Below are 14,487 nucleotides of genomic sequence, written 5' to 3'. Positions count from 1 at the left end.
TACAAGGATATCAAAAAATAACCTCTGAAGTATTGGAAGAAGCAATGAATATTGAAGCTGACTCACAAAAATTAATATCATATTTATATAATAGTATTCTAAATATAGACCTACCATCGACAGAGGTACTTGGAGAAGAGTGGGAACGGGAACTAATGATAAAAATCACGAAGGTTACATGGGAAAAATACTTGATATATATTCACAAATGTTCAATTAATGTAAGACATAATCTAATTCAATTTAAAATTGTACATAGATTATATTATTCAAAAACAAGATTGAACAAATTTTATCCAAATATATCCGACACTTGTGATAAATGTCTAGCCCAAAATGCAACTATAACACACTCCTTAGTTTCCTGCATAAAACTTTATAGATTTTGGAATGATATTTTTGAAATATTTACAAAATTATTCAAGACAAGAATGGAACCTAATACTGAAATGATTATATTTGGCACAATGGAAGATGGGAATAAATTGAACACATCTCAAAATCTATTCTTTAACTATGGTTTAATAATAGCAAAAAAATTTAATATTTAAATTTTGGAAGGGTACATCAATACCAACGCTTAAAATGTGGATTGCAAGTATGTTGGACACCGCTCATCTTGAGGAAATGCGATTCCTCCTAATGGATAAATCAGACCAATTCATAACGAGTTGGTCTCCATTCGTCGTTTGTTTGGAATCATATGGTGCAACACAATTGTAAAAGAACTGTTTCAGGACTGGACGAGGGTTGGTCAAGATTATAAATAATGATCTCCTTTTTTTCTTTAATTTTATTTTATTTTTTCTATTTTCTCTTTCTCAACTTTCTTCATTTACTCGTTTTCTTTCTTCACACACTATATATTTCACATCTTTCTATCCTTTACTATCTAACTTCTTTTTCTTATTCTAATCTTTTTTCAATGTAAAAAAAAAAAAAAGAAGTTGTACATAAAATGTATTATGAAAATATATATTAGGCACTTTGGTGCCATATGACTGTACTTACTTCTAATTTAAAAAAAAAAGTCTCCAAATCAAATTATCTTTATAGGAATGTTATGGAATCCATCAAAATGTTCAAGTGACTCTCTTGGACATACAAGCTCTTTGTTACTTCTATTAATTTCCACAATCTTACGTAAACATACCTTGTTTGTAGTTAAAACTACCCATATGATAGTTAACAAAACCAGTGCACAATAGACGTATAAGTCTCTGGTGTGAATGCTTTTAATAAAGCATAATTCTAAATTCAGTATTTTAAACTAAGACATTAAAAAAGCTGATTTCACCGGTGTTACGGTTGGTTATTATTGTCACCTTTACTGAGATACATTGAAAAACTGTTTGCATGCTATCCAGTCAAATCATACCATACGTGTGCACTATCAAGCCATATATTAGTACAATAGGTAGTGTAAAGAGAAAAGTGCAGAAGATAGTGTTACAGCTTTACAGTGAAAGTGCAGATAAAATAAAAAGTGCACCGGTTGCAATGGAGTAGGCTGGGGGGTCGGGGCTACACCCTTAGCTTTTGAGAGGAGAGTTTAGTATACTAACATCAGGGAAAAAGTTGTTCCTGAATCTGGTGGTACATGCTTTCATACTTTCGTATCTTCTGCCTGACAGGAGATGGGAGAACGAAGAATAATCGGGATGTAAATGGTCCTTGATTATGTTGTCCGCTTTCCTGAGGCTGCATGACTATAGATGGAGTTTATGGGGAGGGGAAGGTGGTTGTCTGTGTGATGGACTGGGTTATATCCACAACTTTTCACAATTTCACGTTTCACAATGTTGCCAAACCAAGCACCCTATCGGCTGCATGTTGCATGTGTTTTCACTCTCCTGTTAAGGAAGGAGAGGTGTTGGTGCGTTTTCTTGGATGCAGCTTCATTGGGGTTGGTGATATACCCCCAGGAACTTGAGGCGCTTAAACGTTTCGGCATTCCGTCACCATTGATGCTGACTGGGACGTTTACATCATCTAATTTCCTGAAGTCAATAACTAGCTCCTACATAGAGGGAGAGGTTGCCTTGACAGCTTATTGATAAGCTCTCTGTCTTCTTCCCGTACTCGTGTCTCGTCATTGTTAGAGATTCGGCCCACTCCAGTGGTATCATGTGCAAACTTGTAAATGGGCTTAGAGCAGAATTTGGCTGCACAATTTTGACTATTTTGGGATGTATTGTAAGCGGTTGAGAAAGCATCCTTGTGGAGCTCTGGTATTGATAATTATTGTGAAGGATGTTTTGTCGCCTATCCTTATTGATTGGGTCTATGGATCAGAATGTCAGGAATGCAGTTGCATAGGGAAGTGCTGATTCCTAGGTTCAGGACCTTGGGCATTCATCTTTTTATCCTTGTAGCTTACTTTGATGCAACACATGACTCAAGGACCAGGCATTAAATAAGAAAACAAAAAGTTAAGTAATTTATATAGCATCTTTCAGAACCTCAGCAATATCCAACGTGCAAAATTGCATGACAGCCAATCAAAAATGTCAATAATTGTTCCCATTAATTTAAATATGCTTCAGATACAACGAGATTTTATTTTCAATGCAATCAGATTAATTCATCATTGGAGGAACAGTATGATGACCTTTGAGAAATGCAAGAGCCATACCACTCGTACGGATGTGTTGGAAAGAGAGGTCTTTATATAACACCTTTCAATACATCAGAAATGTGATCAACTGTCAACCAATATTTTGAGTTAATATCGCTGGATTGTGTCCAGAACCTTTAGTCTTCTAACTAGGAGACAAGAGTGCTACCATTGATCCATGAACGTACTTGGTAGGATTCTCTTTCTTGTCTGTGTAAACTTGTCTTGTCTGCATTTATTTCCATTATGATATTAATTTTAGTGGTTTGGTGTTACTCAGATCTTCAGAGGTATAGAATTTATTTATATCTGCCAATAAATTTCACAGCACAAGAACAGGAAATAAAAGATGGCAAATGCACATGTTGGTTCGGAAATAATATTTCTGTGCCAAAAAGCATTGAAAAGGCACAGGAAGAAGTTCAATTTCTAATTATTGTTTAGATGATTTTAGTGCCTCTGAAGACAGAGACCTACCTATCAAGGTTTAGTTGCTGCTCGTGATCTTGATGCTACTATTAATCCCAAATACTGGTGCAAAATCACTGCTGACAGATTAATTGCCAATGATCTATTATCTAAATTTAAACAGCAAAGACTTTCTGCAGTATCTTTTGCCGAATGAAAAATGCTTCACATAAATCACCATCGAGCCAAAGTATTCAACAATAAGAAAAATAACCAAAACATCTTGCATAAGAAGACCAGCACTCAGCTGCATGTGAGGGGTTGAACTGCAGGGAGTTTGTGGAAGGAATTCCAGAGATTATGACCAAAACAACTGTAGCTGGGCTCACCAATGATGGGTTGAATGAAGTGTAATGACATAGAGACATGTTGGAATTAGGGAGGTTACAAAGAAGTGAGGGAGAGAAAAGTGCCTAGGATGATTTAAACACAATATGAATGGAAGGTGGATCAATGTGGGATTTGGTCAGCTGGTGCAAAGGTCATAGTCACAGAGTGATACAGCGTGGAAACAGGCCCTTCGGCTCAACTTGCCGACACTGACCAACAATGTCCCAGCTACACTAGTCCCACTTGCCTGTGCTTGGTCCATATCCCTCCAAACCTATTCTATCCATGTAAAGGTGATAGATGAACACATTTTGTCTGAGTTATGATAAAGCAGCAAAATTTTGTTATTAAAACTAGTGTATAATTGTGAATAAATATCATTTCAGTCTGAGACATTTGAAACAAGGCAACTTGGATTTTGCATGAACTGCAGAAACCAAAAGGGTTGAGGCAGAAGGGTTGAAGTTAAAACATAAAACATCAAGGATTACTTGTAGAACTAAAACGTGACTGAATGATGAAGTGTTCATAAGAAAATGCACAAATTAAAACCACCAGGACAAAACAAGCTGGGAATCAGAAATAAAAACCTATGCATTCAGAATACTGGAGGTGGATTAGAGAGAAAGATGCTTTGGTTTTGGCATTATTCTTAAATAAGGCACAGAATAATTCACTGAATGTTAAGGTTGGTGGAACAGGAACTTGGGATAAAGAGAATCTTATCCTGGTTCTCCAGTGGTGATAAGTGGCAAGAGCAACAAAAGGGGGAGTGGAACGTTTGAGGGCACTGTTAATTGTGGCACAGGCCAATAAACAGTTGAGGAAAATAGCGAATATACTGGAAGCACTGATACGGAAGGTGGTATCCTCAGAATATGCCTGATAGTGATGTATGACCCTGAAATAGAGATAGAAAAATCGAGGAAGGGAAGACATTGGGAGCAAAGGTGGTAAATTTTGTGTCAGGGTTTCTAATGGTAAAGGGAGCATCAGTGCTTCAGGTAACCAACTAAGGATCCTTCTAATACTAATTGCAGAAATTGAGGTTTGCAGTATCAGACAGGAAGTCGACAACTAGAGAAACAGTAACTCTCACATACATGCATCACATAAAGGAACACTGATTTTTAAACAGCAGTAATGTGTATAAGCTCTGCTCTGGCTTTAGAGTATTGGTTTCATAATAAAATAAACAGCTCAGTGTTATAATAATTTAGAATTTCCTGACAGACAGAAACTACAAGCTACCTTTTGAACTCCACATAACGCGAGCAATACAGTGAATTACTTAAAACCCTTCATTGACACAAATTTCATTTTTAACTCTGTACACAGCAATAGTTGTGCTTTCCTTTTCAAAAAATCTCATTTATTTCCTTTGCAAAAAGAGTTAAAAAAAAACTTTTAGAATTAAAACCAACCATAAGAATTATGGCTACAACTCTAGTCCACTCTAATAGGTGTGTTGGATCAGTCTGGTAATGTCATTATTGCCAGTATTGGCCCATCAGTGCCTCTACTTTCTTAGAAGATTGCGAAGTTTTGGTATGCCGACGAATACTCTCTTGAAAATCTACAGGTCCAGTAGAGAGCATACTGACTGGTTGCAACATGACTTGGTTCGGTAACTCGAACGCCCAGGAACGAAGAAGATTACAAAAAGTGGTGATAACTGCCCAGTCCATCACTGTAATGTCCAGGTTCAGCAGCAGCTTATTCCCAACAACCATCACCCTATTGAATACTACCAACTCCAATTAAGTTCTAAACAACATGGGAGGCATTGATTTTATTGTTTTTGCCTTTGTTATTGCTTGTTTGTTTTTTTATATACTGAATTATTTTGTTGTTTATTCTGGTGTATAGAGAGTACTTTGATTACATATATGTTGTGCTGCTGCAAGTAATGCCCCTGTCCCACTTAGGAAATCTGAACGGAAACCTCTGGAGACTTTGTGCCCCACCCAAGGTTTCCGTCGAAACCCTTCTTCAGATCTGAGAATTACTGGGGTCTTTCGATGCTACACTCGGTCAAATGTTGCTTTGATGTCACACTTCACCGCTGGACATGAGATTTTTGGTCCATGTTTGGACTAAGGCTCTTTGTTATAAGAATAAAGGAGTCATAGAGCATAGAAACAGGTCCTTCATCCCACATGTTCATGCCAACCAACATGTAACCATCTATACTGATTTCATTTACCTGCTCTTGATCGGTAGCCTGCTATGCCTTGGCAATTCAAGTGTCTGTCAAGCTATATTTTAAACATTGTGAGACTGTACATTTTAAGGTATGATTCTTTGAGTATAACAACATCAGGTTGTTTCTTAACTTATTCATGGGACAGCGCTCTTAATTTAGATACTAATCCATAATCCATAATATGAGGAATTTCACTGGCCAGGTCAGTCATACAATTAAAAGCAACAAACTCAAAAAACACATTTTAACATGAACATCCACCACAGTGACTCCTACACATTCCTCGCTGTGATGGAAGGCGAAATAAAGTTCAAGTTCTTCCTTTTGTTCTTCCTCGGTCAGGGGCCTCGAGCCTCCGTTGACGGGATGATCTTGACTCCCATAGCCGGCGGCCTTCGGGCCCTCCGCGTCAAGGCGTTCAGCTCCCGCATCGGGGGTTGTCAGCTCCCTCCGCGGCGGGCGATCGAACCTCGCGTCGGGGCTGGTGAACCTTCCGCGACGTTAGAGGTCCCGACTAGCCTGTCCCGAGATTGCGAGCCCTTGATGGTAAGTCCGCAGGCCACGGTGGGACTAAGGCTCTTTGTTATAAGAATCATGGAGTCATAGAGCATAGAAACAGGTCCTTCATCCCACATGTTCATGCCAACCATCATGTAACCATCTATACTGAAGTCCGCAGGCCGCGGTGGGACCGATCCCAGGCAAGCGATCCGCTCCGATGTTATGTCCGCACCACGTGGTGGGGCTCACGACAGTCCGAGGCGGCTTCCAGCTCCAGCGATGGTAGGCTGCAGAACCCGGAGAATGTGATCCGAAAAATTGATCACCTCTCTACGGGAAGGTAGGAACTTGAAAAAAAGTTCCCCCCAATCCCCTCCCCCCTCCCCCCACATAACACAAACCAAAGTACATTAAAACAAAAACTTTTAACAAACGCTAAAAATAACAAAAAGATTTTAAAATAACAAAAAGATGAAAAAACAAACAGACTGCCGGCAGGGCTGCCATCTCCCCGGCTCCCCTGATGGTACAACAATAGAAAAATATTCTACAATTTCAATGCAATGACTGAAATAATATTCAATGCAAGAACTGTATATAAAATCAAACAATTAAAGTAGAGACAATGAGAAGTGTGGAGAAAGGAACTGCAGATGCTGGCTTTCAAAAACCCCCCACAAAGTGCTGGAGTAACTCAGTGGGTTAGGCAGCATCCTGAAATGTCACCTATCCATGTTCTCCAGAGATGCTGCCTGACATGCTATATTATGCTAACACTTTGTCTTTTATTAAATTAAAAATATTCTCCATTTCCATAATTACATGCACAATCATTATATCAACTTAAAATTGTCATTTGTAGGCATTACAATACAATTACTAAAATACAATACAACTACTTAATATTTGATATTAGGTCATAAGATTAAAATTTCACGAGAAATTCAACATATTGCTGAAGCAGAAGACTATATATTTAGAATTTTGCTTTAATGTTTAATTGGATAGTCTCATTGTAGTACACTAATGTAAATATAAATAAAAAACTATTGGTTTTGTGACAATGTTGTTGCAGTACAATAATTTGATGAATAATCATACTGCAAAATGGCAGGTAAAGCCCACTCTTGATTGCATGATAATCATATTCTCATACTTTCAAATTAAAAAAAATTGTAAGTAGTTTTCATTAAAAAACCTTTGATTAAACCTATATGGAAGTTCAATCCTCTTCATATTCAAAGTTAATCAAACAATTTCCTGCTAAATCACACAAAGGGTGGTGGGTGTATGGAACAAGCAGCCAGAAGAGGTTATTGAGGCAGGGACTATCCCAACATTTAAGAAACAGTTAGACTGGTATATGGATCGGACAGGTTTGGAGGGATATGGACCAAACTCGGGCAGGTGGGATTAGTGTAGCTGGGATGTGTTGGCCAGTGTGGGCAAGTTGTGCCGAAGGGCCTGCTTCCACACTGTATCACTCTATGGCTTTAAATCGTGCAGAATTATAAAAACAGATCATACCAGACCAAGGTGGATAGGAAAACATGCAAAAATCAGTGGAACGAAGTGGTGACTTCCTATGGTTGCTAAGCATTGATTCTTAGAATGAAAAATGATGCTGCATGAAGGAAGCCATTTTGATCCAGGTAAGCAATGTTGGCTTGTTGATTAAACTATCCAATTAACTTCTTACCCACTACTTTTCTTATGTCCTGCAAATCTATTCTTTCTGATATTCTGTAAATGATTTTTATCCCTTGATACTGTTTTAGAAAATCTCCTCTGCATCCCCACTAAGACTGTAACAACTGTCCATAAAAATTGAGAATAATTACAATCATTTTGATCCCCAAGTTCCTACATATAAGCAAAAGATTTGTGTAGATTTCTCAAGAAATCTCCTTTCCTGCACCCCATATAAAATTGCACCATGTTCTATCCACATTCTTCCTATCAAAAAGTATCAGTTCACGATTCCCTGCAATATTTTTACTATGTCATTCCAGTAGCTTCATTAAACTCTCCAGAAATGTATTTGTGAATCATGTACAATACTAATGTGGTTTATTCTACACCATTCACTGAAGCAGCCCTCAAATCAATCATTTACACCAGACTCCAACACAGGAGCAGTCTAAGAAGATCAGTGCCGGCTGCTTGGAAAAACTAGATGTACGCTATAAATCTCAGCCTTGCCAGCAAAGGTTCACACCATAAGAATCAATTTTGTGTTAGAAGAAAACCAAGTACTTCATCAATAAATATCTCAGCACACTGTTGAATTCAAAATGTAAAATTAGGAGAAGTATTGTTCTGTGGCATACAATGGAGTATTCACGGTTTAACGGGCTAAAATTCCTCATATCCTTGGAGTAATACTTTTATCACCCAGTGGCTGGGTAGAACATGACTGCTTACAATTTTCCATTCAGTAACCAAACCTATTAATAGACAAGCTGTTTATTTCCCAGTGAATGGTAGTCTGCAAATGTTTGCTTAATGAAAAAAAACTTTCCAGTTTCCTTACCCAGGAGGTAGCGCTTCCAAGTTTTGGGCTAGTGCCTGAGACAGTTCTGTCAGGGCAGAACCTTCTTCTGACGTCTGTTCCACAGCAGACGAGCTAGTGGTGCCAGTGGTTGAAGAACTGGTGGCTGGGGCCGGGGAAGGTGCTGCAGCAGGTGAACGTGTAATGGCTGGTGGAGCTGCATGACTTGGTGCAGCGTTACAGTTATCATTGTCACTTTCATTTGAAGTAATCTCACCATTCACTGAAATTATAATAAAATAAATTTACACTGGATGAATGGATAATTGCTCAAGAAACATTAATTAACACTACCTTAAACAATCAGGTTTATAGTAAATTTGCAAAAGTCAAATGAATTAAAAAGTCAAATGAAACTGTTGAAATTAATTATTGAAAGTAAGTTACTTGCAACATTTAGAGCTATGTTAAATGCAGTTAACATTTATGAATTACTCCTTCTGAGCACCATTGATATCATACAATAGGCAATTATTACACAAAAGCCAAATCTTAAAATTTTGCGAAATGGCCATGAGCCACATTATACTTTGTTTTTAACGATGTATTTTTGCTGACATTGTGAAACAAAATCAAATTGCAATGAACAAACTTTCCAGAAAAAAAATTGTATACTAATTATATAAATAATTGTATAATAATTCTATACAATGCACAGGAATCCTGTGCAACCACTTGCCCCCAAAGCAGAATTGTTTACTAAGTGAAACTTCTGAATCATTGCTATTTTATTTCCTTGCTTGGCTTTTGTGCTTAAAAAAAAAAATTTGAAAAAGGAGCATGAATTGGAAACATTCACCACAATGAATTTACAACTAACAAGTTTGAGGGGTGATCGAGGAAATTTTTCTCAAAGTCAAATGGAATTGGAATTTTCTTTTTGGGGAATTGGTTAAATTAAGTTCATTTTTCAGGTCAGGGGAAAATCCCTCAGTATAACAAAATTCATAAAAATGAACAAATATATTTTGTAAAGACTTAAATTAAGTTACAAATAATTGGCATTAAACATTTGTCCATTGGAAAAATATAACCATTTATCTACAAGTAAACTGTTTGATTATCCAGAAAGAACAACGTTGGGGAGGCAATCATTAATCAGTCTTTATTTAATAACAAAAAATATTTAATGCTATTACAAGCAACTGGGGGATTTATCAGCACAGCCTACATAAGACTAGAAAAGGCTTTGAACCAACAATACTCGCCTATTCGGTTTTGAGTTGTAGCATGTGAAGGTATCCTGGATACATGATTTTGTTTACTATCAGCATTATTATCTGCCCCATTCACTGTGTTCTCCACAATTACCACAGTCCCTTGAACAGCACCAGTGTTCTGTCTGCAAGCCCTAAAAGGAGAAAGAAAACAGATCAAAATATCATAAGTGCTTCAAAATTACCAGTCTTAGGTACTTCAAAAGTCGTACTTTTAAATTTCCTCAGACCTGTGCTGCTGAGCCCAGAGACAAGATTCCAAAACAGAATATTCCTTTCCTTTCCAAGTAACAAAGGATTTTACCCTGAAGTCAAAGTTTCTCCATGTGGTAGCATTGGTCTAAACAGCTGAAAGTGAAGGGATGGAAGAAGGAAGGGCTAATTGTGTCAAACCATATTCATCCAGGACATGAAAGAGGCTGTAAGGGACCAAAAATGCTGGAGTAACTCAGGACAGGCAGCATCTCTGGATACAAGGAATGGGTGACGTTTTGGGTCGAGGCCCTTCTGAAGACGGGTCTTGACCTGAAACATCACCCATTCCTTCTATCCAGAGATGCTGCCTGTCCCGCTGAGTTCCTCCAGCATTTTGTGTCTATCTTCGGTGTAAACCAGCATCTACAGTTTCTTCCTACACATCAGTAAGGGACAGTATGCTTAGGACATTCTCACTGAAATCTGCCACCTGAGACTGTCACAAATGCAGATCAGGAGGCTGAGGACAACATTGCCGATGCTACAAAGATGTCTGCGCCTATTAACCCTTCAGGGCTAGAATTACAGATCTCCCTTAACTTGCCACAGGATGATAAGAAAGGTCACTAATGGTCTGTTTGGAGAGAGCTGATTACATTTCATTCTCTCCAAGTAAAAAAAACAGCATGAAGAAGCAAAGGCCTTTGCTAGGAGTGCATGCTTCACCCTTGAACAGAGTGCTACCGACTGCATACAAGAAGCCTCATAAGCATAGCATCCAAAAGTATCCTTCAATGGCCAGGCACTAGGTATCCACTGGTAATGAAATATTCCGCACAACACCCAGTTCCTGGAAAGCGTAATGATGCCTACCACGTGGACAAGTTGCTCCTATCCATTATCCAAAAACTAATGCCCCAAGTTCTGCAATAATCCAACACTGGGAAACTTCCTCTCTGAATTTATACAGCGCAGCCCCCTCATCGGGTGAGGGGATTGAAGAAATGCTATCGTACTGTCTGCCGAATGGTATTTCTTTGCATTCCCCTCACCTGATGAGACGAGGAATTAAGGAAAACACAATGTGTAGCATTAGGCATGAAAATACTCATCCACGTTTACTAGCCACATTGCTGACCAGAACCTCAATAATTGCTGCCCTATCATCACCCTCTTCATGGGGTAAGACATGCTGCATGTTTTGAATTAATATTTTTTATGAATTATCTATGAGATAAATTTATTTAACAAAAATTTCTGATGAAAATTATCCCACTTCTTTCCTTTGAAATACAGCAGGCTTAAGTGGAAAGAAATGAATAAAATCCTCATATCTTTTGATGTCTCATTTTCACACCTTACCCTTCCTTAGCTCTGTGGCTCCCTCTGCCCTGACTCTCAGTCTGAAGAAGGGTCTCGGCCTGAAACGTCGCACATTCCTTCTATCCAGAAATGCTGCCTGTCCCGCTGAGTTACTCCAACATTTAATGTCTATCTTCGGTGTAAACCAGCATCTGCAGTTCTTTTCTACACAACCATTCTTTCCCGTTACGAGAGTTCATCATGGAATACCATGCAGAATGACTTCATATTCAGTTTAAATTAAGATATTTCACAATTCAGATAATTATATAAGAATTATGTTGGCTATATTCCATTCAGTAATGTGCAACTCCATGGTAAAAATGATTTTGTATTGCAGTATTCTGAAATATTCTATTCTGAAATATTCATGTTCATAATTGTAATTTCACTGTTCCAATTCAAAAAATATAGAAATTAGCATTGAAGAATTGCTCAATTCATTGCATGCTTTCTCTCAAAACGAACTGGGATAATGGGCTCCTTCTGCACAGTGTCAATCTGATTTTGTTTTATTCCTTGATTTTACCTAATCCTTTTATTTCATCCCTCAGTAGATATTCTCACGTCCATGCTTTAAAGAGTTACTTAGTGTTATGTCCTTAGCCTTCTGCCACCAGATGGAGTATCAATAACAATGCACTCAGGGTTTAATTTTAAGATCAGCCTACAATTTAAATTTATTCAAACAATAAAGCAACCGTTATTCCACCTTGCTGTGGTGTAATTATTTTGGTAAATAGGCACTTTGCATCATGCTGATAATTGATGGTTCCCTTTGTACTGACAGATGCAGTTCAACCAGATTTCTCCCAGTCAAGAAAGGTTATTTTTGATGCTTTATTTTCTGAACAACTCCATCCTACCAAAGAGACCCATTTTATACCTAGATATTCTGTTCAGCTGTGATTGTCTGTGTATATTTGAAAATGGTTAAAAAATACCACATGAAATAATATAATTGATAGTCTATAAATAGTGTGAGGAGTGGTACAGTGCATAATAATTTTGTTCTATGTTAGTGGCAACGACATTGATTTGAACCAATCAATGATTTCCTAACTAACTAACTAACTAACACACACACTCACACACACACACACAGCAAAGGCGGGGGAGCGCTGTCTTAAATTGACACCATGCAATACCCGCGATGAACAGGAAGGTAAAAGATGGCTGGCACAGTGTACAGTAAGTCCTTTAAAAGAGCGGGGAGGAGGGGGGGGGGGAGAATGTGAGAAGTGGAGAGGGAGAAGGAGTGGAGCCACTTTTAAGAAGCCAGACAACTTTTAATAAAGTTTAGCAGGCATTTAACATTACCGGTGAGTTTTCCTTGGTTCTGAAAACTCGTGCTTACTCGTTTTTTTTCCCCAATGAGCCAATTAAAATGCCCGGTCAGCAAAGGAGATTGCCTAGGGCTATCTCAACTACCTATAACTACATGGCGACCCCACTACCATTGCACTACGAGTTCAAAAGAACCATGACAACCAATTTTTACCTGCGGAAAATATTTCAGCATGTTGAAAAAAATTTCCTCAACCAAACTGAGGCCGCGAGTATACGGGAACTTCCCTCGTGCATGAACGAGAGTTACAGTGACCTCCTAGGACCACGTGTCGACCATGCTAAACTTGCAAATTAGGTTGCCATAGTGGGACAGGCCTTTTACTTTGTTTCAAGAAGGGTAGCAAGCCTGTAAATACTTTAAAGCAAAGTAATTACAAGCCTTTTGTCTAACATCAGTGGTCAATACATTTTAGGAAAAATTCAAAGGAACAGAATTAATCTACATTTGGAAAAGTAGGGATGAGTCAAAGATAGTCAGTATAGTTTTGTTAAGAATATATTCTATCAGACCGATTTGATTGCACCCTTTAGAAGAAGTGACAAAATGTATATACGAGGGAAGTGCATTTGATCGAGTCTACAAGGCCTTTGACAAGGTCCTACATGGGGAAACTGGCCTTTCAGTTGGAACCAAAGTAGTCAGCTGTAGATCGATCAATAATCTACAACAAAATAAATATGCAACAACTATTCAAAGAGGGGACCTAACATTTTGTGTTAAATAATCTTGTCTGTGATTAATTGTTGATAGCAGGAAGAGTTAGTGCATCTTACTTAAACTTGATTTTACATTTTTAAACTATTGCGCTGTAATCCATCACAAATAACTACATAATTAAAAAATACTTAATCCATACCCAACCAGAACTACTGAAAATCAAAAGTGCCATATCAAAAAAAAAAAATAATTTCACGAGAAAATCATCACAAAATATATTAGCCATATGTTGATTAACAAACAAAAACTCTACAAGTGTTACCAATTATTGTAATTGTGAGAGAGTACGATTATCACTTCAGAAAACAGTAAAATGTAGGCTTCAGCATTCAGGCAACTACTTCCAAGAGGTTGAGTGGAATTACTACGCAATAGAATTGCCTCCTATAGTAATCTTCTTCACTAACTTTGCAATTATCTGTAGTATAGTTATCAAACACTTTTAACACAAGCAATTAAGTTTAAACAGTTAAGTTTAAGTTAATGTTAAAAAATGTGACGATGTTCCACATTGTAATTTGATAAGTCAATACAATATGACTCAACATCATATATTCAGTACTATTTGTTTAAATAAAGTAAGTCTTTAGAATGTAATATGACATTATTGACATGATTATGATCTTTTCAAAGACTCTGGCAAGCAAGTTTTCCCTGGTCTGATTATTCAGCTGGTAAACAGGAAAAAAGTATTTAAAAGACGCAAGGGCACTCTAACATGCTGTTGCGTGGATTAGACAGAAAGCAATATTATTGGTATGCAGGGCCATGCCACCCTGCAGCCTGATGGCTAGACAGTGAATCGGTGGAGAACCACTAAGTGGTGAATGTGGGCAGGGTAGTGTGCATTGCTGACTTCCTCGCAGTTAGACCATGCAGTCAGTAAGATCACTCCACTTTTTACTAAACTCAAAAGGGTACAGCCCAATCTATTCAACCTTGCTTCTATAGGCAATCCTTTCATAACTTGGA

General features: G+C 37.8%; 1 protein-coding gene across 4 annotated transcripts in view; it reads right to left on the bottom strand.

The window, feature by feature from the left end:
* The window catches only part of wwp2 (WW domain containing E3 ubiquitin protein ligase 2), a 176,423-nt gene that overhangs the window by 68,046 nt on the left and 93,890 nt on the right, over positions 1 to 14,487 (bottom strand). For all 4 annotated transcript variants that reach the window (XM_033035734.1, XM_033035733.1, XM_033035735.1 and 1 more), the window contains 2 exons: positions 9,882 to 10,024; positions 8,656 to 8,896 (listed from right to left, as the gene is read on the bottom strand). In XM_033035734.1, the coding sequence (XP_032891625.1) occupies positions 8,656 to 8,896; positions 9,882 to 10,024 (384 nt within the window). The remainder of the gene's footprint in view (positions 1 to 8,655; positions 8,897 to 9,881; positions 10,025 to 14,487) is intronic.

Source organism: Amblyraja radiata, chromosome 17, assembly GCF_010909765.2.
Source record: "Amblyraja radiata isolate CabotCenter1 chromosome 17, sAmbRad1.1.pri, whole genome shotgun sequence".
Taxonomy (NCBI): domain Eukaryota; kingdom Metazoa; phylum Chordata; class Chondrichthyes; order Rajiformes; family Rajidae; genus Amblyraja; species Amblyraja radiata.
This window is presented reverse-complemented; position numbering and strand designations above follow the sequence as displayed.